Source organism: Pogona vitticeps, chromosome 1, assembly GCF_051106095.1.
Source record: "Pogona vitticeps strain Pit_001003342236 chromosome 1, PviZW2.1, whole genome shotgun sequence".
Taxonomy (NCBI): Eukaryota; Metazoa; Chordata; class Lepidosauria; order Squamata; family Agamidae; genus Pogona; species Pogona vitticeps.
Genome location: NC_135783.1, coordinates 333,516,547 through 333,543,227, shown reverse-complemented (window position 1 = coordinate 333,543,227; position 26,681 = coordinate 333,516,547). Strand labels below are relative to the sequence as shown.

The 26,681-nt window shown below is 40.0% G+C and overlaps 1 protein-coding gene across 7 annotated transcripts in view; it reads left to right on the top strand.

Annotated features, from left to right (window-relative positions):
- The window catches only part of DICER1 (dicer 1, ribonuclease III), an 82,871-nt gene extending 73,143 nt beyond the window's left edge, over positions 1–9,728 (top strand). For 6 of the 7 annotated variants that reach the window (XM_072986618.2, XM_020811031.3, XM_072986620.2 and 3 more), the window contains 5 exons: positions 3,208–4,096; positions 4,223–4,491; positions 6,474–6,636; positions 6,724–6,799; positions 7,443–9,728. In XM_072986618.2, the coding sequence (XP_072842719.2) occupies positions 3,208–4,096; positions 4,223–4,491; positions 6,474–6,636; positions 6,724–6,799; positions 7,443–7,608 (1,563 nt within the window). In that variant the 3' untranslated portion in view covers positions 7,609–9,728. Of the gene's footprint in view, positions 1–3,207; positions 4,097–4,222; positions 4,492–6,473; positions 6,637–6,723; positions 6,800–7,442 lie in introns of those variants that run through there. The other variant, XR_013540809.1, reaches the window with a different exon arrangement.
- Positions 9,729–26,681: the final 16,953 nt, after the last annotated feature.

Below are 26,681 nucleotides of genomic sequence, written 5' to 3'. Positions count from 1 at the left end.
GTGCTACTTGTTTTTTAGTCGTTTAGTCATGTCTGTCTTCATGACCCCATGGACCAGGTAACGCCAGGCCCTCCTGTCTTCCACTGCCTCCCGGAGTTGGATCAAATTCATGTTGATAGCTTCAAAGACACTGTCCAGCCATCTTGTCCTCTGTCGTCCCCTTCTCCTCTTGCCTTTACACTTTCCCAACATCAGGGTCTTTTCCAGGGAGTCTTCTCTTCTCATGAGATGGCCAAAGTATTGGAGCCTCAGCTTCAGGATCTGTCCTTCCAGTGAGCACTCAGGGTTGATTTCCTTCAGAATTGATAGGGTTGTTCTCCTTGCAGTCCAAAAGACTCTCAAGAGTCTCCTCCAGCACTACAATTCAAAAGCATCAATTTTTCGGCGGTCAGCCTTCTTTATGGTCCAGCTCTCACTTCCATAAAGTGCTGCCACAGGACTATATTTCTGGAAAAAGTGGGCTGAAGTGGTAGGAAAAGAGGAAGACCTAATGTGAGACGAGTTGACTCAATAGAAGAAGCCATAGCTGTTAATCTGCAAGATCTGAGCATAGCTTTTTGGAAAAGACAATATTGTTATGAGGGGGGCAGTAGGTTTGCATGATCTCAGCAGAACTGTGAATGATAGGACACCTTTGAAGTCAGTAATTCATGTACAGCCTGCCAATATTGGCATATAGTTATTGTATATGGAAATCTAATGGCACTTTTTGGCATGAAATAAAAGGCCTTGTCCATGTGTGTCTACTTAGAATAATCGATCCTTCTCCTTTAAGAGCTGTCCTGCACCAAACTGGCACAGAGCTAGGGCATTCAATCTATTTATAAAGATTAATTGAGATGCAAAATAGCTCTTTGCTTAGCCTTCAGGGACTTTCACCAAAATGACACTGGCAGTGGCATTGACTGAGGAGACAAGCCAGTGATGTATTACTGGGTTGTGGCATTGAAACTGAGGGTAGAAAACTTTCCTCTTTTATTTTTGATACAATGCAATGCAATGCAGTCTTTCTTTGCTATTGTTATCTTGATGTCCTTGTCTGTTAACTGCCCAGAATACTGCATTGCACTAATGAGATTGTATACTAATAAATTAAATAAAGAATATTTCCCTAACTGATGCAATGAAAATTTAAATTGATTGTTGGGAGGGCAGTAGGAAGAGCGAACAACCCCAACATAAGATGCAGTTGGTTTGTAAGGTCTGAGCAAGATCTACTTTACTCCACCCAACCAGTGGCAGAGCCACTACTCATTCAGCAATAATCCTCCAACTGGGAACAGTAAAAATGGCAAATTAAAATCACCTGATTTCCCAAAGGAAGTCCCCTATGAGAAAATGCTATATGTTTGAAGCCTATAAGCACTGAGAAAAGATGATGACAGGGATGTATGGCTTTCATGGAGACGATGTGCAGATTTTTGGCCCCAGTATTATCTACAAAATTGATTACAGCATCCATAGTGAGGCCAAGCAAGATGCAGAATTTTGCACCAGATGAACCACCATGTCCTTGTTTAGACATCTTGGATGCTTAGCTTTTGCATAGTGGGAGAAGTGTTTAGGTACAATTCCCACTTCATCATAAATACTGAAGATTCAGGACAGACAAAAATAAACATTTCTTTATACAGTGCATAGTTAAACTATGGAATTGACAAAATGCCATGATGGCTGCCAACTTGGATGGCTTCAAAAGGAGATTTGTTGAATTCATTGAGATAGTGTAAGTATCAGTTGCAGGGGAACACAAATTGGAAAGGGTCCTGCATGGTAGCTGCTGAGAATTATGAAGAATGCTGGCCTTGTTTAGCCTTTAGTTTAGACCTGTGAGGCTCTCCTCACATTATTCATTCATTCATTCATTCATTCATTCATTCAATTTATTCCCCACCCATCTAGACCAAAATCTACTCTGGGCAGATGTTAATAAATTAACAGACATATTACATATTGGGTGTACAAAGCTAGTTGAAAACTTTTGTTTGGATCATCCTATCAGATTCTACTTGGGAATATTTGAGTGCCTTCAAGGAGCTCCTGTTGTTACAGACTCCCTATAACAGACTTACAGATTTGTGTCTTACACACATCTGACAAGGAATTTAATTGTGGCCACAGAAGATTTTGTACCTTGCTATATATTTATTCAGTTCTTCCTTCCTGGATACCCTTCAGAACCTTTGCTTAAAAGTTGAAAGATGAATCCTTTTCTCCTTTAAAATTTAACAAACAAGCAATTGTGTAAGTAAGAGCAAAGAATGCAAAATATACTTGGAGTATAAAATTCACAGTCCTCTGGTACAAAACATTCTAATTCTTGTATGCAGATAACATTTTTAATCTATAAAAAACAAAGATGTTACTAAAAATATAATCTTCTGTTTAAATAACATAAAACTTAAATTTACTATTTCAAACAATACAATATTAAGGTAGTTTCATAATAAAAAAGCTATTGCTTAGTAAAAAGAATGAAATATATAAACCCCCATACAAGTCACTTAAAAATCGCCAATTGCAATACATATTATTTATAAAACAAAATTAAGCATGACATAAGCATTAAGCTATAGTAAATAAATCACATTGCATTACATAATTCTCTCCCCAATCCAAGCAGAGATTTCTCCCTTGTTTTTAAAAAACAAGGCTTCTCTATCCTTTGAGATGTTCCATAAACATGTCAGAAATCTCTTATTTATATACCTTTTGATGTTATGCTTAGTCAAAACGTGAGACTTTAACTTTCCTGTGGGTAAGCAATGGCAGTTTGTCCAGATCTCTGTCTTAAGTAATGAGCTGGGGTAGTGATCAGCTAGGTTAGCTGGGCTCTATAGTCGCCCCTTTCTTTGGAGTACAATGTGCTAGGTGATGTAATTTCCTAACACCATATTTTGACAGTACAATACATTTTGAATGTCAATTATATGTTTATTACATTTTCCGTATTCTAAAATGTTCCCCATATAAGTTTCCCCTGCCATATATTTTTGTTAAAACCTGTAATATCCTGAGCAAGAGAACCCTTCTCTTCCAATTAAGATATTCCCAAAAGCTAACCCACATAAATACTTCTGTACCAGCATGAATGTTGGTGTATTTTAATCTATACAGTGCAGTCCAAATCTGTTTTCATATTAATTTCTGAAATTATTGAACGGTTATGAAAAATTTAATCTCATGTTTCATCTTTCCTACTTTCAGGCAAAAGACGGTTTGATGTCTAATGGCAAACTTAATGATGATGATTATGATGACGATGACGATGATGATGATTTAATGTGGAGAGTGCCCAAGGAGGAAGCTGACTTTGAGGATGACTTTTTGGAATATGATCAGGAGCATATCAAATTTATTGACAATATGTTAATGGGTTCTGGAGCATTTGTGAGGAAAATATCCCTCTCCCCATTTTCAACCACCAATCACAGTTATGAATGGAAAGCACCCCAAAAATCACCGTCACCGAGTGTCCAGTCTCCATCAGATCCTGAAGAATTTGACTACAGCTCTTGGGATGCCATGTGCTATCTCGATCCTAGCAAAGCTGTTGAAGAGGATGATTTTGTAGTAGGTTTTTGGAATCCATCGGAAGAAAACTGTGGTATTGATGCTGGAAAACAATCCATCTCTTATGACTTACATACAGAACAGTGTATTGCTGATAAAAGCATTGCAGATTGTGTGGAAGCCCTTCTTGGCTGCTATCTGACCAGCTGTGGTGAGAGAGCTGCCCAGCTTTTCCTCTGTTCGCTGGGGCTAAAAGTGCTTCCAGTTATTAAAAACAATGAACAGGACAATGCTTTGTATGTGTACAGAGATAATTTTCACAGCCAGCAGAAACATCCTTCAGTAAACTGTATTGCTGCCTCCCAAGCCAATCAAGAATCTTCTATATATAAGGACTTAGTATATGGCTGTTTAAAGATTCCACCACGATGTATGTTTGATCATCCTGATGCTGATAGAACCTTAAATCACCTTATATCTGGCTTTGAAAACTTTGAGAGGAAAATTAACTACAGTTTTAAGAACAAGGCTTATCTACTTCAGGCATTTACTCATGCCTCCTATCATTACAACACCATTACTGGTAAGTCATATGAAAAATCCCTAGCTCCATTAAGGTTGTTGTATGAAGGAATGCAAACTGTATGGAAGTAATGTTAATTACATTGTTATATATTTCTCTTCAATCCCTTAACCCTTCTGTGTTAAGATTGTTACCAGCGGTTGGAATTCCTGGGAGATGCAATTTTGGACTACCTCATAACCAAGCACCTTTACGAAGACCCACGGCAGCACTCTCCAGGAGTTCTAACAGACTTGAGATCTGCTCTTGTTAACAACACCATCTTTGCCTCATTGGCTGTAAAGTATGACTACCACAAATACTTCAAAGCTGTCTCTCCTGAGTTGTTTCATGTTATTGATGACTTTGTACAGTTTCAGATGGAAAAAAATGAAATGCAAGGAATGGATTCTGAGGTAAGTGTCATTAGAAAGGAGGTTTTTCTTTCTGCATCTTATGCAACATATTGGCTCATTTCCTAGAGTTTATACTGCAAATTTTAAAAGTCTTGCTTAAACCAACAAAAACAGATTGATGGTTTTACTAAATATTTATTTATTTATTTATTTATTTATTTATTTATTTATTTATTTATTTATTTATTTATTGTATTTATACCCCGCCTATCTAGTCATTTCGACCACTCTAGGCGGCTTACAACATAAGGATAACACGTTCTAAGAAAATTTATAACAATTAATTAATTAAATGATTCTATAAGATGGGAAAAATAAAAATAAATCAAATAAAGAGAAAAAAGAAAGAAAGAGGACAGGAATTAACTGGAAGGGAAGGCCTGCCTATACATCCATGTTTTTAGTTGGTTCTTAAAAGTACTCAGCGAGGGTGCAGCGCGAATCTCCGGAGGTAGGTTATTCCAGAGATGAGGAGCCACCGCCGAGAAAGCCCGGTTTCTAGTTCTTTCTTTCCAGGCCTCCCTCAGTGTCAGGCTCCTCAGCCTCACCACCTGGCTCGCGCAGATGACATGGGTAGAACTAGTTGGGAGTAAGCGTTCCGCCAAGTATCGAGGTCCTAAACCGCTTAGGGCTTTATATGTAAGCATTAACACTTTGAAGTCAATGCGGAAACGGATGGGCAGCCAGTGGAGCATGGCCAGAGTAGGAGAGATATGTTGGTAATAGGACATTATGAATGGCAATGGGTTATTGGCATCTTTCATCTCTTTAAATTATGTCTTTGTCTGTGGCACATGGTAGCAGGAATGTTCACCATTACTCCAGAAACACAGTGGTGCCTCGCTAGACGATGATAATCCGTTCCACTGAAAACGCTGTTTAGCGAAATCATTGTCTAGCAAAAAGCATTTCCCCATTGGAATGCATTGAAACCTGTTTAATGTGTTCCAATGGGGGGAAATCATCGTTGTCTAGCGAAGATCGGCCATAGGAAAGCCGCTTTGCGAACTGCTGATCAGCTGTTTAAATCACTGTCTTGCGAAGCTTAGGTCCCCAAAACACCTGTTTGCGAGCGCAGAGGGAGCTGTCAAAATCATCGTCTAGCGAAAATCGGTTTGCGAAGCAGGGACCAAACATTGTCCAGCGAAATTCCCCCATAGGAATCACTTTTTTGCAAATCGCTATAGTGCTTGCAAAAAGCCAATGTCTAGTGAAAAAACTGTCATGCGGGGTAACTGTCTAGCGAGGCACCACTGCATACTGAATTATTGATAAAGACTGTTCATTGCATCCTACAGTATTTCCCCTAAAATAAGACAGAATCTTATATTAATTTTTGCTCCAAAAACATACTAGGGCTTATTTTCAGGGGATGTTTTATTTTACGGTCATATCATCTTCTGGTTGCTGCACAATGCTGCACAATGGTGGAGAGCGGGGTTTAATTAACTGGGGCTTATTTTCGGGGTAGGGCTTATATTATGAGCATCCTGAAAAATCAAACTAGCCCTTATTTTAAGGTTAGGTCTTATTTTCAGAGAAACAGGGTATAATAGTTGAAAGTTCTGTTTAAATATATGTATTTGCATTGGTACCTGTTCAATGAGTTGTCATTGGCTGCAAAGCCAGAAATCAGGAATTTGATTTCCCACTGTGCCTCCTGGAAGAAGAGTCAACCTATGTAAGCCTTAGGCAAGCTAAACAGTCCCAAAACACCCCTGCAAGAAGAGAAGGGTAAACCACTTTCAATACTCTATGCCTAGAAAGGGTCACCATAAGTTGGAATTTATTATAACTTAGTAATTTAATTTCAGGCTTTCAAAATGTTTCTTCTTGTCAAACATTCTAGTAACCAAAACCAAGCAAGTGAAAGTTTGTTTGATAAAACATCAAATTCTAAATGAGGCATGTTTTAGTTGAAATTTGGCAACAATTTTGTGGAACCTGGGCTTTATTTTGGTTTTTTGTTTTGTAATATTTAGCTCCGAAGATCTGAGGAAGATGAAGAAAAAGAAGAAGATATAGAAGTACCAAAGGCCGTGGGGGATATATTTGAGTCTCTTGCTGGTGCCATTTACATGGACAGTGGAATGTCTCTAGAAATGGTTTGGCAGGTTTACTATCCGATGATGAGGCCATTGATAGGTAATACTAGGGGGTCTCAGATTAAAAGTACAATAATTCATTTTTTGCTCTTAGGGAATTTACAAAGAATATTTCTCTTAATCACAGAAAAATTCTCTGCTAATGTCCCCCGTTCACCAGTAAGAGAGCTGCTGGAGATGGAGCCAGAGACAGCAAAATTTAGGTAAGAATTCACTTGTTCAATGTTTCTGTAAAATACCCCTGAAATCATGCACCATCCTTTAATAAATTATGTCCTTGTAATAATTTGAAGACAATGCTTTTTTGAGGAGGAAAAGAGTGGAAAGAATAACTGATAGCTTAATCAGAAATACATATATTTGTTTCTCTTGAAGCATGTATAGATTGATTTTCCCCACCCCGGCCCTTTTGCTTTATGAACACCTATCTTCTCTGTCTTTTGATGAAGTCTGTCTTTTGTTCTACAGAAACACATGGTGCAATACTTAGCAGACAAAAACCAAAACAAAACATGGTGGCACCTGAAAGGCTATTTCAATAGAAGATTTTGTGGACTTCAAGTGAACTTCCTCATACATTCCTCAGTGTCTGAGGAAGCAGACTTGATCTACCAAAGCTGCTACTGAAATACAACAGTCTTTAATGTGCCACAAAGTTTTTGGTGTGGTGTCATTTTTATTTGATATGCTTTGGTGAAAACTACAACAGTGGTGCAATAAATTGCTACTGAAGTCCATGGCACTCTTTGCTACAGGCAGTGGCCGTGGTTATTCTTCTGAAGTAGTTTGGCTGTAACACTTCTGTACATTTTTTCCCTTCTTGCTTTCTCTCTACTCCTCATAAAGTCCTGCAGAAAGAACCTATGATGGAAAAGTCAGAGTAACTGTAGAAGTTGTAGGGAAAGGAAAGTTCAAAGGTGTTGGGAGAAGCTATCGGATTGCCAAATCTGCAGCAGCAAGAAGAGCTCTACGAAGCCTCAAAGCAAATCAACCTCAGGTTCCAAATAGCTGAGACACCTCTTCAGAAAAGTAAACATACCGTGTAGAGAAATTTAAAAGATGATGTTGAGAGGAACAAATTGAAGACAGCATTTAAAGTTTGATAACAAAATAGCTAATAACATTTAACCTGTATACATACTCTTGGAACTAATTGTAGTTATAGTTCTTTTGCGCAAACACAATCTTGTCTTCTTTCCTCACTTCTGCTTTGTTTAATCACAAGAGTGCTTTAATGATAACATTTAGCAAGTGTTCAAAATAATTGTTGTCAGGTATCTTTGGTTTACTTTGTCAGTACAGCTTTGCTTAATGTTTAAAGGCCAGGGAGCTTTTACCTATTGCAGTTACTAGATTTATACATATATATATATATATATATATATAGTAATCTTGAAATTCCTCAAATCTGTGCACTAGTGCCAGTCACAAAACAGTTTATAAACTGTACTGGATGATTTGGTGTAAGGATAAGTGTGCCAGTATTGTCCTCATTCTTTCCATGCTGTCTTTCCATTAAGATGGCGTTCCCGATCATTATTGCACTTACTTATTAGGGACAGGTTTTTAACTGAAATGCCTGGCATCTCCTAGAATTTTCAATGGATGCCACATAGTTTTGTGTTAAAAGGTTCTTGCCTTAAAAGTACATAAGCCCTCACTAATGCAACCTGTCATTTCTAGTATCTCTTTGGAGCAAGCTGTATTACATTCCCTTCACTTTTAAAATGCATTTTACAATGATAAAGCTCCATATTTACAGTTCATATTAGTTTAGCTGCGACTTAACTTATTACACAACTGTAATAGAAACTGTATTCATATATATATAGTGAGGTTATTTTTAACAGTTTAAAGGAAATGATTACAATAGGGTTTGATATTGCAAACAAAAACGTTCTCAGTAATTTCCAATGTTAAAACAAAATCCAAGGATTTAGATTGAGCACCATCCATCACTCTTGTGGAACCTTCTTTCTCTTCAAGGGGCTTTCACAGGAGATCTTCTTGGTGGATTGCAGACTGTGTTCACACTATTGGAACTTTGTAATGATAGTGGATTGCACAGTTTAAACTGTTGCTTTAGAAAAAGAACATATCGTACCTAAAATATGCTGCAGATTTTATATTGGATACATATTTAACAAATGGAGCACCTTTACACCTTTAAAAGTGATTTCCACATAAATTTCTTACTGTAATTTTCAGAATTGCATGCATGTTTCACCTACCAAAGCTGTGCTGTTAAAATGCCATGGAAGTTGTTGTGTGAGAGAAACTGCCATACTTTTGATACATCTGTGATTTTGGTCCTTTAACGTAGAGTAACTAGTTCATTATTGTTGTCTCGGTTGATATGAAAGCATACTTTTTAAAAGCTATGCCTAAATTTCTTTAGATGTTTGTAGACACCCTTCACTTAAATACCTCAGTTCTTCTTTTTTCTTTTATTGTCTCTGTCTCATTCTCTCTCTCTATTTTTGGCATGCATTTTTCCTGTTTTGGTGCTATGTGTATGTATTATGCTTGAAATTTTAATTTTTGCACTGTAACTATAATACCTCTTAATTTACCTTTTTAAAAAGCTGTGGGGCACCTTGCACTCCCACCAATATCAATAGAAGTTTGCTGCAATTTACCCTGTTAATTATGCTTGAAGTTTGAGAGCTGAGCAAGTTTTTAATGTTTTCCAGCACAGACGTCTGCTCTTAATGCTATTTTATTTGTTAAATTACAGATAATACTGTTCTCTGCTTTTAAAGACCCTTTTCTATGCTTATATGTGTATTCAAAATTTAAAGAGCAAACCCACCTGGGTAACTGTCCCAACAGAGGAGAAACAGGCCTCAGCAGCAGGAGATCTTATTTTCCGAAATACTGAGTTTAGTTATGTGTGATAGATTTTTTGCTAGGTTTCTAATGATATCAGTGAAGGGAAATAACCATAGGTGTCCCTGTGATCTCACTACAAGCCACTACTGCAAGGTACTTGTATGAAACACCAGACACAAATAGTATAAAATACCATGGAAGACATAAAGGATGAAATATTTTGCCAGGGTGATCTGCGTGTCTAGCTAAGCGTTGTTCCCACTGCAACCCACTCACACTAGTGAAAATGTAAATCACTTTTTCCCTTTTTTAAATGTTCTTAAAATGTGAGCAGCTGTCATAAAAACCTTTTTGTACATAATACTCTCCACCAAATAACTTTGGGTTGGAATTGTAGAGTGATAGAGTTGGAAGAGTCCTATAAGGCAGCAGTCCCCAACCTTTTTAGTCCCACAGACCGGCTGAGGAAGGCAGGGCACTCCCCCTGCGTGAAGGAGTAGGGGGCTCTCGTGCACATGCGCAAAGGGCGCTCACGCGCAGGAGCAAACAGGCTATGCAGGGGGAGTGCGTGTGGGGGTAGGGGTAGGTCTGTCTCCGCAGCCCAGTCCAACTCAGGCCATGTACTGGCACCGGGCCATGGACTGGGGGATTGAGGACCTCTGCAATAAGGCCATTGATTCAAAACTCTGCTCAGTGCAGGAATTTAAATCAAAGATATTCTTTGCATACATCTTTCAGCTATATTTTAATATGGATTCCTGCTTTAAGTAGGTGCTTTAAATCAATGGCCTGAATAGGCCCCTTCCAACTACATGATTGTACAGTTCGATGAAAGTATATCTGACAGATGTTTGTCTAGTTTTCCCTTGAATGCCTCTAGCGCTGGAGTGCTCACCACCTCCCGAGGTACTTGGTTCCATCGACATACTGCTCTAGCAGTTAGGAAGTTTTTCCTAATATTCAGCCTAAATCTGGCTTCCTGTAACTTGAGCACATTATTATGTGTCCTGCATTCTGGCATGATTGAGAACAGATCACACCCCTCCTCTGTATGACAATCTTTCAAGTAATTCAAGAATCCTTTCACATTTCTCCTCAGTCTTCTCTTCTGTAGGCTCAACAATGCCCAGTTTTAGTCTTTCCTCATAGGGCTTGGCTTTCAGTCCCCTGATCATCCTTGTTGCCCTCAAGTTTGTTGGTTTCCTTCTTAAAGTGTGGTGTCGAGAACTGGACACAGTACTGAAGATGAGGCCTAATCAGTGCTGAATAGAGGGGAACTGGTGCTTCATGGGATTTGGAGACTATAATATTAATGAGCCTAAAGTAGCATTTGCCTTTTCTGCAGCCATATCACTGTTGACTCTTATTCAGCTCATGCTCTTCAACAATTCCAAGATCCTTCTCACATGTTCTGTTACTGAGCCAAGTATCCCCTATCTTGGTAACTGTGCATTTAATTTCTCTTTCCCAGATGTAGAACTTTGCACTTATCTTTGTTATATTTCATTCTGTTGTTTTTAGCCCTGTGCTTGAGCCTATCAAGATATTTTTGAATTTTGTCTCTGTCTTCCTGGGTGTTAGCTATTCCACCTTATTTTGTGTCAGCTGCAAATTTGATAAGCATTGCCTACATGCTCTCATCAGCATCAATAATTAAAATGTTGAAGAGTACAAGGTCCCGGACTGAGCCTTATGGTACCCCTCGTTACCTCTTCCCAGTTTGAGAGGGAGCCATTGATAATTACTTTCTGAGTACAATTCTATAACCAACTATGTATCCAACTAATTTAGCTTGCTAAACAGAATATCATTGGGCACTTTGTCAAAAGCTTTGCTGAAGTCAATATATATATATATATTACATCTACAGTGGTGCCTCGCTTGATGAGGATAATCTGTTCCAGCGAAATCGCTGTAGAGCGAAATCCTTGTCAGGCAAAAAAAAAAAAAACCCCATTGAAATGCATTGAAAACCGGTTCAATGCGTTCCAATGGGCTAAATACCTCAGCGTCCAGCGAAGATCCTCCATAGGGCGGCCATTTTCTGCTCCCTGTGCAACGAAAAATCCGTCCTAAAGCACAGTGGGGAGCTATTTTACACAGCAGGCAGCCATTTTGAAACCCAACGATCATCTGTTTTGATTATTGTAATGCAAAGAATTGGTTCCCAAAACAGGGAACCAATCGTCGGGAAGCGTAAAAAGCCCTTTGAAACATTGTTTTGCGATCTCAAAAACCTCATCGTCAAGCAGATTCAACATTTAACAAGGTAATCGTTAAGCGAGGCACCACTGCACAGCATTCCCACTATCTGCTAGAGACGTTACATGATCAAAAAGTGAGATAAGATTAGTCTGGCAGGATTTGTTCTTGACAAATCTATGCTGGCTTCCAATTATTACTGCATTCATTGTAGAAACTGCGAGACCTCAAATCTCCGACTTGTGTTGCTTTTAAAGTACCCTAGGATCCTTATTTCGTTGAGATTTTTCAGTGATAAGTGGACTGAAGATAGAAAGCTCAGAAATAAGGTTGTAAAGTTAGTTCGTAAACTAATACAGTTAAAGCCACAATTGTAGCCCAGAATGACAGTGTTGCAATTCTAGTAAATAGCGCTTATTCATATTGATAGTTTTCCTCTACTGACACCCAGGCCAGCCTTTAAAAATTCGTAATATTGTTTAAATTTTTAAAGAGTATGTATTATCCAAATATATAAGATTTGTTTTATGGGTTTCAGTGTAATGCCATATATAAAATCAAAACTGGTCTCTCAAGATTGAGATAGTCGGTGAATACTCTGAATGATGAAGAATTTCAGAGATTAGCGTTTAGCCTGATGTCAGTAGTCTAGTATTACAGTCTCTAATGAGAAGGATTAAACGCCTCCATGATGCATCAAGCTAATGAACTGAAAATATTGAGTAGGGGCCAACTTGTAAATTTGGCTGCTGTGAGTGTGTATGAATGCCACAACTTTTTTTGCTGTATGATTTAATTCAGAGATTTGATAACACTATTAGAATACATAAGCTCACTAGTTTCCATCCCGTACAACAACTTTACTCTTTTAAAAACACAGTTGGGGATATTGGAAAATGTATGTTATTTTAAATGAAATCCTGATCATTTGAAGGTTGTGATTGGAATCCCTTGACATGCTATAAGCATGAGAAGAAACAGATTGTTGCAAACTTGTCTTCAGTGTGTACAAATCAGACTCCTTATGTAGACTGCTGAGGGGCTAATTGACATGAACCTGGCTCCAGTGTTTGTGTGTACAGTATGTGCGTGTATGTGTGTTTTCTGTTATACTGTACTACTTAGAGTCCTCCTAACTATGCTGCATTTTTACTTTTATTATCCTTTGTTTTGTGCTGTTTTCATGTAGCACAAATAAGCATTGCACTTGGTACCATGCTTTACCTCATTTCAAGGAGAAGTATACTTATTTAGAGGAAAATGTGGTTTGGGCCTTGCTGCTTCAATTTACTGAATTTGGAGAAAAAAATCATAAGAATGCCTGCGATGTGCCACTTAACTTGCACAACTGAAAAAGGCTGTTTGTTATGTCTGTGGCATGTTAATGTATTTTTAAAAAAACTTCAAGACTATTAGCCAGGATCCAGGGAGCCCCTTATATGACTGGAAAGTGCTTCCATTAGTGTGTGTGTGTATTACTCCAGTTTCTGATAAGTCTTCCCCCAATTGCAACTAGCCACCACATCCCATTTGTCTCTGGAGGATTGCCCAGCCCATGGGCATACCTTTTCAGTAGCTGCAAAGGGCTGGAATAAGAGAGAATTGAGACAGCTTAGAGAACCTTGTTGCACTAGCAGAATTCTGCTTGTGCTACTCTGGATCCCACCTGTTCATTATTTTTTTAAAATTCAAGTGAAATTTAATTAATGTTTTTAGCATTTTGGAGAAATAGTTAACATTTTAGGTATTCCCTTCCACCACTATTCATCTAATTAACTGAACCATACATACATAATAGTCAATAAAACGGTGAAGTACAGAGGACATAATTTTAACCCTTTCCAATTTTATATACAGCCTTTGAGCAGTCCGTTAAAGTATTGGACCACACAGGAAGGTGATATAAACTTGATAGCCCCAAAATTATGGCTTTTTCAAATTGTAAAATTCTTATTTAACCATATTTCAGCAACACAAGGTTCTACATTCCGTAATGAATGTATTGGATTTGGTTGTGCATCACAAACGGGGGGGAAACTAGGACAGTTTTAGGCTATTGTTGGCATACACTTTCATTTTCAGTAGACAAAGGTATATTAATATTTATAAAACTCTTTTTGGTCGGTAATCTGTGGCCATAAAATATGGCTGAAACCTAACAAATGTCACCAGCAGAAGTCTGACAGATCTCCATAGGGATCAGTGTAGAGTGGAAAACAATTAATTGCAACTTCTTTTAAGAGCAATTCAACATTAATCTATCCATTTTGTCTCCTCAGTCATTTTGTATGTTTCACTTACTTGGTATTTTTAATTTGAATAAGAACCACAGACTATTTAAATTGTTATAGTAGATGTGCTCAGTTTACTCCAGCAGCAAGTTACCTAGCGAAACTGAAGTTAAACAAGCATTGATAATTTCAGGCTTTTTTATTGTAAATAGTTTGACTTTGAAGATGGTTAAAATCAAGTAGAATGAATGATGTAATTGATGGACAATAAAATATTTCCCATCACATGCTGCAGCCATCTAAGGGACATAAAATGTAATTCATTCATACTGTAATCATGCTGCAGAAATTTGCAGTCTGCACCTTATGGATCACAATTACCTTTAATAGATTTTTTGTAATAATTGTAGCTGAATATTATATCTCCAATAAAGTTATGGTCTGTTCGTTTCTGTGTTTTATTCCTCACCCTCTCATCCTTAGAAGCTGATGCATTGTTTCTTACACTCGTTTTTATAATAAAAGGAAGCTGTCTTTTATATCTACTGAAACTAATATTTACTGTATTGACTGAAATGTTGATTACATTGTTTACTTGTGAATGTTGATTCCCGCCTCCAAGGAACCAATCACAACAGTTTTTTTTATTTATTTAAAATATTTTTAATCCCACCTTTCTCCTTAAAAAGGACACAAGGCGGGTTACATCATTATAAAGCTAACAACAGAAAATTTACAAATATTAAAAAGGATCAAACAAATACCATACTAAAAACAATGCCAGAATACATTCAAAACAATAAGGTACAACAATCCATTTTTAAAAAAAACCTCACTCAAGCAGCCAGTCGCTAAGGGAAAGCTTGCCTGAAGAGAAAGGTCTGCCTGCTTGCAGAAGGACAGTAAACTTGGACCTGGCCTTAATGTATTGTGTGGAAGAGTCTGGGAGCAGCAACAGAGACAGTGCTCTCCCATGTACCCATGAAATGCATCTATGAAGGTGGTGAGACAGAGGAAGACCCCGCCTGATGATCTTACACTCTAACAGGCAAGTTAAAAGGAGACATGGCCATTGAGATAGCTTGGGCCCAAGCTGTGTAGGGCTTTATATGGTATAATCAACACTTTGAACAGTGCCCAAAACTAGATTGAAATGGATCTAGATAATCTGTCTCATCCAGAAACTTCTGAAGGTGAGAAGCCACAACCCGCTCCAGCATGGAATATTAGGGACTGGTCAGTATTTATTCAGTATTGTGGGATCCAATGCTCTAACACGAACAAAAAAGAGTAGTTTAAATTGAAAAATGCTGCGCTTTTCTCACTTCTGTATTAGCATTCCTTTGTGTACCAGCAATGAGGAAAGAAGCAAAGGGAGGTTGGGACAGATAATGATACTGCTACCTAGCCATTCAAAGCCCTCACAAGAAACATCTTTCCCACAATAATAGTATAATACAAAAATGCAAGCTGACTGATATATTCAGGATATCCTAAAAAAGAGGAAAAATCCAAAACACAACAGGTAACCTTAAAGGGACATAAAAATCCTCCGTCATGCATATGTGCAAAACAGCTGTCTTACTGCTGCACAACAGTTATCCATTTATGGTGCATGAATCTTTGTGACATACAGTACATCACTATTTCCAGGCACTATATCTTCCCATCATGGCCGGACAAGAATTTTACCAGCCCATCACAGTTTTAAAAAATAACGGGGGGGGGGGCTTCATTGTATCAGTAGCAGAACTACAATTCTCATAATTTTCCCCTATCCATGTCTTACTCTGTTTTTGTAGTTTATTTGAATTACTGTAGTGTCTTGCTGTCAGTGTTACTTTGATACGTTTTTATTAGGGAGTGGCCATTTTTGGTCTGTGTTGTGTAGTGTTTTTGTTCTGTCCTTAATGCACATACACCATGCATAAATCAGATACTACCGTACAACAGAAAAACAATGCATATTAGCAAACTTTGTATTGCAGCAAGAGTTAAAGATGGATAGCTAGACATAAACAGCTAAACTATCTGTATGAAACATGTTGAGTGATCAGCTAAAGAAATGGCTACAGTGCCCCCATTTTTATGAAAAATGTTACAGCCATTTTAAGGAAAGGTTTAAAACCACTGAAATTAAAAAAAACTTTCATATTTATATAGGATTTGGCAGGCATGATCCTTTCAGAAGGTACTATAACATCTTCAAATTCCATAAAAATATAAAAGGTTACGTGCCATCAAGTCAAAACCAACTCATATTAACCATAACAGGCTTCCAAGGTAAGTGAGGTATTTAAGAAGTGGTTGTACCAGTTCCAGTCCCCCAGTGATTTTCCATGGCTAAGCAGGGATTTGAACTCTGGTCTCCAGAGTCCTAGTCCATAATTCTATCCACTACACTATAAAAAGTTACAACCTTTTAATTTTCTAGTCTAAATTAATGGGAAATATGACCGGATTTTTAATACCGATTTTTTAAAATTGATTTTGGTCTGAATTGGTTCCAAATGGAGTCTGGTCTGGCTTGGGTCCAAATTATTAAATTGGGTCCTCAACTGAATCGGTAACCCTGAACAGCCCAAATATTTATGTAGTCATCCTTGCTTTACATATCTGATGCAGCCCATCCTGGAACACTTGGCCAAAACATGGAGGGCTATATTCCTACCTACATATCCCACATGTGATCATCCCTTAATAATTAATCTTTTCTGAACCTCCAATCCTGCATGTGTTCCATCAGCGCTGCATGTCCAGCTCCCCAGGAGAGTGACATGGGGACCTGCTTTATATCAAGTCAAATAATTTGCATGTTTAGTCTGCTTTTGTGCAGAAGTCTTCCCTAGTGAGGTGGCAAACTTTCTAAGAGGAAAGTTTGAGCCTATTCATAGTGGGTACAAGTAAGAAATTGAGGGGTGAGGAATAAGGCAGTGAACCCCGAACTTTCAAGCTGATCAGCTTAACTTCCCCCCCCAGGAAGTGACAATACCATCATCATCTTAGAACTGCAGAGCTGGAAATGACCCTATGGATCACCAAGTCCAGCCCCTGTCAATGAGGCCCAGCGGGGAATCAAACTCCTAACCTCTGGCTCCACAGCCTGAGGCCTAAACCACCAAGCTATCGGGCAGTTTGATAGTGGCCTTCAAAATGTTTCATAGTCCTCTGTGATTCACAGACCTGGTTAGCATGCCTGGAATGTTTTAGATCTTATATGCGCAGTGCTTTCTCCTCTACCTACCGCACATGATCCTCCACCTCAGTCATTTCTGTCTGCTGCTGCAGCAGCACCTCAGATCCTAGTGCTTGTTTAAAACTTTTATTATTGTCCAGGGTTTTTTATATATAGTTTTTGTTAGTTTACCTACCTTTCATCTTCCTACGTATGCATTTTCTAACTTAAAGTAGGAAAAAAAGAGTTAGTTTGTTGTCATTTTAGAGCCTTCCCACCCCTTTCCCCATTCATTTCTTCAGTGGTTTCCCGCCAATTTTTTTGTGGCCTTAAATGAAAAAAGCAAAAACCTCTCAGGCTGATGGACATTCTAAATGTTTTTATCACCTCAGTGAGGGGGCTTTAATAAAAAATTGTGCTATTTGTAAGGGATTTACAAAAGTAGTGTTCCACAATTGTGCATCCTGTTTAAAGTGGTTTTTGTGGGAGAAGTCGCTGAAGGCAGTTCATTCCATAATAACTGACTCTCAACATAAAGACTATTTCAGCACTTAAAGCCATGGAAACCAATTCTACTTTACCTCACGTTGCAACTCCCATTCAGTTGGCTTAGGATGTAAAGTTCATTACATTGCAGACCTAAAAGTCACTCTACAAGGGCAGAAGCAATGTCTTTTGCCTTCTTAAAGGGCATACTGCTACATCACATCTGTACAGCTGCAACTTTGTCACAGCACATGGTATTTGTTAAACACTACAGGCTGGACCTTTGTGCTCAGTGGGATGCTTCTTCTTCATAGTCTCTGTGAATGCACACAAATGGCTTAATCTGTGCCTGCACAGGACTCCTTGGAACTTTCTAGAGATTAAAACACATGATTAGTGGGATGTTCCCCATGGAGTGCATGCTCCGCCTGTCGAAAGGTCCCTCAGTTCCTTTTGCTGCTGCTGAGTTTAGACTCCATGACTAGAGCAACTTTTTTCATATTGCTATCTTCGGATCTCTATTCTGCCTTCTAGGCATGTCCAATACAGTGGTACCTCGACTTACGAACTTAATCCATTTTGAAACAGCGTTCGTACATCGAAAACTTCGTAAGTCAAAGTACCATCTTCCATTGAAATGCATGGGAATGGAATTAATCCATTCCAGCATTTCAAAAAATTACCTTCGGAGGTCTCAAAGGGCTTTCCCCCCGACATCGGAAGAAGCCCTTTGAGAGTTCCGAAGGCAAAAAGGCAGGGAGAAAGGGCGGGAAATTCGAATTTCCAGCCCTTTCTCCCTGCCTTTTTGCCTTTGGAGCTCTCAAAGGGCTTTCTCTGATGTCGGGGGGGGGGAGCCCTTTGAGACCTCCGAAGGTGCCAATCGCGGTGGCAGGGACCCCCAGGGAGGTCTTCTACGGTGGTGGGCAAGCCCTGGGAGACCTCCCTGGGGGTCCCCGCTGCTGTGATCGGCACCTTCAGACCTCTCAGAGGGCCTTCTCCAATGTTGGGGGGGAAGCCCTTTGAGAGCTCTGAAGGCAAAAAGGCAGGGAGAAAGGGTGGGAAATTCGAAATCCAGACTTGAACTCACTCCACCTCACAGCTGCTGTTTTAGATAAAGCCAGAAAACCTTCCACTAAGTTGTTGTATTCCTACAAGTGGAGAACCGTTTCAACCTTTGCTGCCTCCAAGGGTCTGCCTACAATACCAGTCTCGTTGGAAACTCTTCTCACCTTCCTCCTACATTGCTTCAATCCAGGCCTCCCCCAATCCACTTTGAAGTTTATATTTCTGCCATTGTGGCTTACCAACCAACTGGGTCAGAGGCTTCGCACCTCTTTTCACACCCGACCTTAAAGAGATTCCCCAGGGGGCCTTCAGAACATTTGCTTGCTTCCCCAATGGTCCCTTCAGATTGTTCTCCACGCTCTCACTCACCCTCCTTTTCAGCTTTTTGTCACAACTCACCTCAAGCTTCTCTCCCTCAAGGCACTGGTTTTGGTTGCTATCATGTCTGCTTGCCGGGCCAGTGAGCTGGCAGTTCTCAGAACCAATGACCCTTATCTTCAATTTCACCCTGACATTTCACTTCTGCCTAAAGTTGTTTCAGACTTTCACCTCAGTCAGCCTCTTATCCTTCCATCTCTCTTCCCTTCTCCATCATCGGCTCTTGAGTGCATGCTACTTCTGTTGAGCTGCCACTTGGTCTATGCTGTCAACATTTGTCATGCATTATCGACTGGACGTCAGAGCCAAGAATGAAGATGGCTTCAGCAGGGCAGTTCTTACTTCACTCCTAACATGATGTCCCTCCTCCAGGTAAGTCAGCTTGCTAGTCACCCATTCATGTGCATTCACAGAGACCACAAAGAAGACAGAGAGGTTACTTACATGTAACCACGGTTCTTCGAGTTGTCCTCTGTGAATCCACACATCCCACCTGTCCTCTCTTCTGTCCATCATATTGTTGTCTCCATTTCTCTGACTGTGGCAGACTTCTTTAGGAACTGAGGGACCTTTCTACAAGTGGAGCATGTGCTCCATGGAAGAATGTCCCACTAATCATGTGTTTTAAAGCTCTAGAAGGTTCCGAGTATTCCTGCACAAGTGCAGATTAACCCATTTGTGTGGATTCACTGAGGATCACTCGAAGAACCATGGTTACCTCTCATTTGGGGGGGGGGGGTTGTCTTCAGTGTTACTGTGATACCCATCCTCCAGTACAGGTGCTTGCTAATCGCCCAGGTGTGTGAATTGCAAATGACCGGAAAGAAGGACAGGTTACCTACCTGTAATTGTTTCATCAAATGGTCGTTCTATGCATCCACACAACTCTCCTGCCTCCCTGCTAGTTATGAACTTTGCTTGTGGCTTTGCTGTGGACAGGTTGGGGCTGAGATGAAGAGGAGGAGCATGTGCAGTAGACTAGGGAGGAAAAGAAAGCACTGGGCATGTATGTTGTAGAATATTCTGATGGTGTACTGTGCAGGGTTGTTAATCAGGTGTGTGAATGCACAGAATGACCACTCTGATAAAACACAATTAACAGGTGAGTAACCTGTCCTTCTTTTTCATGGTCCTCTGTAATTCATCCCCCTTCCTTCCCCCCACCCCGGGAGTTACTTTTAAATATGTAATGCCACCATGCAGGAATATCACATCCCACAATGCACCTGGAGCAGGATACTTTCTACACTCTTGTAGCTCTGATTATAGTTAGGTAATTGGTTAAGCACTTTGAGACAAAGCTACAATAGTTCTGCAGGAGTTGTAAAAGTAAAATAAAAGCATACACTATAAAACAGATAATGGAAGAAATGGCATATAACAAAAGCCAGTAGCAAGAAGGTCAACACAGCAGAGCACATAAAGGCAAAATAAAACCAGTAGCAAAATAAAACTCAAGATGTGAGCAGTAAAATATACACACACATACATACAAATGCATGTTTACATGTACAGAGTCCTTTCAATGCCTAGGGAAATAAAAAATTCTGCACCTGGCACAGAAAGGACTGCAAAAATATAGCCATTCCAGATGAGTCAAAGGTCTCTTTTTGGTTCTGTTTCAATATTAGCTGAAATGACTCATGCTTGAATGTTCTGTTATAATGGTCTGGGATACGAGTCGAAGTGTATATGAATATATTATCTTTTAAATAAATGAAAGTCATCATAGGTGATGAATTCTGACTTTGTGCATTTTGAAAAGAGTGGTGACTCCAGTGAGTTAACGCAGAGATTGGTTACGAAGCGTGTTTATGAATGGCTTTCGCAGTCCTTTCTCATGCAAAAAGCAGCTTTATGATCGCTTATGGGAAGAACTGATGCTGGATTCATAGCAGCATGATTAAACCCTAAAATGTTTTCACTAGCATTTGCTCACTAATGATATATAATGATCCATAATGCAAGGAATTAGACGGCTGTGTGGAGAAATTCTGCAGGTCTCCTTACACTGCCCTCACTTGAAGTGTATGGTTTCCATTTGAAAGGAGAAAATGTCAGTTTCTTTTACAGCTGTGGTCTCAGTCCCCAAATTCTCTCACACTATTAAAAGGAGAAGGCATAGTAGTAGATATGAGAATTCCCCATCCCCTGAGAAACCAATGATCAATATGATTTATTTTGAGTATGTGCAGAGAGGAAACAGTAACTGGATCAGGTCAGTATCTGTCCTTCAAAACAGATGATCAGAGCACACCAAACAAATTTCAGTACTAAATTTAAAACCTGTTTCCATTCTTGTCTATCTCACGAGTGTTCATGGACACACAAATAGCACAGCACCCCTTTCCCCAAATGTGTAGACAATTTAGAGATCCCTATGTGAAATCTGATTCAACATGCAACTCTTTCTGATAAGGCTGACCCTGAGAAAGAGCAGCAAAGGGGCTGTACGGGGGGGGGGGAGTGTGGGCGTGGGGGGGAAGTCTGTCTCCGTGGCCCGGTCCAGCTCAGGCCACGGACCGGCACCGGGCCACGGAATGGGGGTTGGGGACCTCTGAAGTAAACAATAGTTTGCTGCCTTTTGCAACACCCCAAAGGTCATGTAATGGGAATCCATGTACATTCACCATAGGTAGTAAAGAGTGCTTCACATCCTTCCCCCATGCCCCAGTATTGTAACTGTCTTACATATAGAGGGTGATGATTCTGGAGAAGGGTCTGCATTTTTGTACATGTACTCCATTTCAATGGGACCCTGGAAAATCACATCCTGGTGCACATGGGAAGTGTCCGCACATACTGTGCGTGTGTGCGTGTGTGTGTGTGTGTGTGGTCTTTGCTTGAGACTCATGGCCTTCATACGCAAAAGACTAACAAAACCAAAGGTAGCTGTAGAGTGCTCCCTTTAACTGTCATGAGCATGTAGATTCCTAATGCCTGAACAGACCTGCTGACTGACATAGCTGTCTTCCTCCATCTTACGGTAGGGCTCGCTGTCTTTTCTTGATCATCATTGTGTTCCTAAACTCATACTTCTCTCTACACATTTTAGCATAAACTTACACACTGAAGAGTTCCCACTCTCTCTATACTAGTTCACAGAATGTTTCTACATTACCTGCCCTGATATTGTTTGGATGTGGCTTGCATCTGGCTGGAAGGTGCCTCGACTGACGACCATAATCCCTTCCAGAAGATGGAACGTAGGTCAAAATGGTCGTAAGTCAAAGCATGCCTTCTGTACCGTTCTCCATTTATTAGATCTAGGGTTCATGTATATTATGTAATGGAATGGTTCATGCATATTAATGTTGCTTAGAGGCGGAGCTGAGAGAGATGCTATCAGGCGCCTCCCGGAGGCGGTGGCCCAGCACCAGGAAGCTGAGCCTGGCCAGGCGGAGCCTGAGTCAGTCAGTCAGAGTCAGTTAGAGAAATGTAAGAGAGTCAGGCAGGAGAGAAAAGCTAGACAGTGTAATAGAGTGTGTAGTTTGGGGAAATTCTGAGGAATGATTAGCTACTGAAGATATTCATGAATCAGTCTATGTAATCAATAAACCAAAGTATTATTTAAAAGAACTTGAAGTGTGGACCTGAATCTTTCTGAAGTAAATGGTGATTTAGAGATCACCTGGTGGCAGCAAGTGTTAAAGAGGAGAGTGTTTGCCTTCGTGTGCTCTGAGTCTTGACGGTCAAACAAGGGGCATGATGGTGGACGCCATACCTTCCCATAGGAATGCATGGGAATGCGATTAATCCGTTCCAGCCCCCAAAAATACCTCAAAAAATTAAAATAAACAGAGCAAGTCCCACGCTGGGACTGCCAAAAAAACTCCACAAAAAAACAAAAACACCACAGAAACCTAACCTTCCCCCAGCCCTGCAAAACCAACCCAGAACAGTTTTTAAAAACCGGCTCCTTACCTTACCAGGCAGTTCCAAGCTGATGCCGCCACTGCTGCAGGTGCTCGACACCGCCTCCAGCTCCAGAACCGGCACCAGAGGTGGCCCAGTGCCGGGAGGCTGAGCCTGGCCAGGGTGCTCCCTCCGGCCGCTTGCCTCCCAATGGGCTCCAATGAGACTGGAGGGAGCACCCTGGCCAGGCTCAGCCTCCCGGCACTAGGCCACCACTGCTGCCGCCACCAGGAATCAAACCGTCGGAGGGAGCACCCTGGCCAGGCTCAGCTTCCCAGTGCTGGGCCACCGCCTCCGGGAGGCGAGTGGCCGGAGGGAGCAAGTGCTCTGAATGTGGAAAGGGGAAATAAGCAATATGCAGATGGATCATTTTTTCTGAATTTCCCCCTTTCTCATATTTCCTAAATCTGTATGCAGATTGCTAATCTTGGGTTCTTTCTTCCTACTCTTTTCTTTGCATGAAGAATAGTAGATCAAAAATCTTTTGTAACTCAGTTTGGAAACCCTACCCTCCTGTATGACCTTAAATAGATTCCCTTTGAAGAATAAAAAAAAGTGTTTACTTTTATTGTAATACCAGTCTTCATTGTCACAGGATTGGCATACTGAATAGTCACTTTAGACCAGTGTTCAGGGAACAGGGGTAAATTACCCCAAATCTGGTTATATGCCCATGGAAGGAAATAGCACTCACCAGCCTAATCAGTATATTCTGCTCTAGCTGCAGCCTCTGAACCAAGCCGAAGGATAATCACACATGAAGCACTTAACAGCTGTGCAATTTTGAAATTGCAGTATGTGAATCATTGTGGCCTGGTTAGTCCAGTCCAGAAATGATCATAGCTGTTTTACCAACCACAGCTGTACCTGTCTTAGTGGGGGAGTGTGACTCCTTCAGGTATGTGCATCACCAAACTGGTGCCTCTTTTATAGAGGACAATCCTCTGTTCGAAGAGTTGGCTGAAAATTTTCTTTCTTTCTTTCTTTCTTTCTTTCTTTCTTTCTTTCTTTCTTTCTTACTTACTTACTTACTTACTTACTTACTTACTTTCTTTCTTTCTTTCTTTCTTTCTTTCTTTCTTTCTTTCTTTCTTTCTTTCTTTCTTTCTTCCTTCCTTCCTTCCTTCCTTCCTTCCTTCCTTCCTTCCTTCCTTCCTTCCTTCCTTCCTTCCTTCCTTCCTTCCTTAAAATTTATGTATGTATGTATGTATGTATGTATGTATGTATGTATGTATGTATGTATGTATGTATGTATGTATGTATGTATGTATGTATGTATGTATGTATGTATGTATGTATTTATTTATTTATTTATTTATTTATTTATTTATTTATTTATTTCTATACCAGCCATCTGGCAACCCAGGTTACTCTGGGTGGTTTACATAATACCATAAAACAAAAAATAAAGAAGACAATAATATAAAATAATCTATACAATATCAACAGATAAAAACAATATCAGTAGAACATTGAATTAAAGAAAGGTGGAGGTTGAACATTAGTGAATTCTGGTTATTTTAGGGCCATTGTATTTATTTGTTTGTTTGTTTGTTTATTTAATTTATATGCCGCCCACACTACCCAAAGGTCTCTGGGCGGCTTACAGATGTTGTAGAGTCCAGGAAGGTCTGTCTAAATCTAGATCTTGATTTGAAAGGCTCCTTTGAAGGATTTTCCACAGTGGTTTTTGTACTATACTTTCAAAATTGCACAACTCTTATGTGTGTTGTGTGGGATTACCCTAGGGCTTTCCAGTCAGTCTGATTTAAAGGTCAGGAATCATAAGGAAGTTCCCCATCCACATTAAGCATCTAGGCCAATGGTCCCCAACCTTGGGCCTCTAGATGTTATTGGACTACAACTCCCAGAAGCCTTCACCACCACCTCTGCTGGGTAGGATTTCTGGGAGCTGATGTCCAAGAACATCTGGAGGCCCAAGGTTGGGGAGGACTGATCTAGGCAGCAAATACAGGAGGCACCCAGGTCACCTGGTCACTATTTTCTGCAGTCAAGTGGGATGCAGTATAAATAATCTCAAAGTACAAAAATAATTTCTAATTTTGCAATAAATTAACACAAGCAGATTTATGCAAATCTATGTCTTCCTTTCCTTTTTTAATGATGCACCTACTCCTGCTTGGTAATGTGTTATGTGGCCAGCCTAATGGGACCTCTGTGCTGAGCACATGGCTGGGATAGACTCTGTACGTTGTGAGAGGTCCTTGAAGGACACATATAAAAGAAAGTAGCAAGTGTTCACCTAGGTGCTGGAGAGTGAGGGGGAGCTGGGAGTGAGGTCATTTAAGTCCTTGATTTGGAGATGCTGCTTTTGCCATTGTAAAGAAAATGCACTTAGTGTTCCAGCCTAATTACAAACCCAGAGAAGCACAAGGAAATTCATCTTATTTAATGGCACTTGATTGTCACCAAGCCTTTGTCCTCCTCCCATTAGGCAACATTTTCTATAACACCTTGAGCCTGAGGTTTTTAATTTTGTGCAAAGCATTCTTTAAAAAAAAACCTGAACGAAGGCTGGAGTTTACACAAAGCCAGAGAATGACATGAAAAGTTTTAACTTAAGCAGCAAAATAGAAAGGCTAATCTTATTTAAAAGTAATATGTGTTTCTTGATTGAGTGCCCAGATACATTCAGCTGGGACATTTTAGTGGAATCGGTTCTAAGCTGTTACACTGAGTTATACAGAATAAGGTTTCCTCAGCTCACGTTGCCAGACCTGAAATACTCTTGTGGCTGCATTTAATAAAGAAACGAAAGTCTCGGGGTAAGGGGATATGATTTTTTATGACAGAAGGAATGCAAATAACTTTTAGTCTCATTGCCTAGACCGGGTTGGGTCTGATTTGATGGAGTTTAATAATGACTTATAACCTGTGCTGACAATATGCAGGCCCCCGCAACGTCATTTAACTCATTTATTCTGCTTGCTGTAAAAACAAAGAGATGGCAAATAAATATATGGAAAGTTCATTGTTTGTCAGAAGGCCCAAGCCAAAAGTTTTCAGTGACCTTTTAAAATATAGTCCCCTGCTAGTACTAAAATGTCTGTCACTCAACACACACACTTGCCTGGCTTGGCCTTTTAACCCATGCATCTTGTTTTTCTCTCTTTCAACTGGTTGTATGAATTTCAAATCAGCTGCAGCTCTTTAAGGGGTCCTTCTCCCCCCCTTTTTTTTGCATTGGAGGATTACTGTAAATTGCAGCCTGACAATTACAATGTACAGCGCACTGGAGAGTTATTAATGGATAGGCCTACTGATGGCCTTTCAGCACACGTCTGGGCCTGGTATTCCTCAGGCCTAATTGGATCCAGGGCTTGAGGCCTAGGTGGATGAGGCAAGGGCGAGCGACGGGTGAGTGGGTGTCGTCTGCGGAGCCCCACTTTATCAGAAGGAAGGTATCAATTGATCATAGATAGCTCCTATTGGCAACGTCAAAATCTCTAATTCACCTTCTTCCTAATGACTTGTATTGGCTTAAGCGACTCTGTTATTTGACAGCGTTCACCTCAGCTGACAAAGGCCTGCAGGTGGTTTTAATAGACGATTTCCATTGCAAGAGACTGTAGTAAAGACAGAGCAGCAGTTCAACAGACACAATAGAGGCTAGTAAAAAAGGGAGTTTTTTCCCCTCCATTTTTTCCAGAGTCTGTTTTACAGTACTCCTAGAGAATACTAATAAGACTAGAACTGAAGTTAACCACAACTTCCATTTACTTCGCACTTTTTGGTGACTTTTTTTTGTCAAGAAACTATGAATCCTGCACAGAGCTTTGC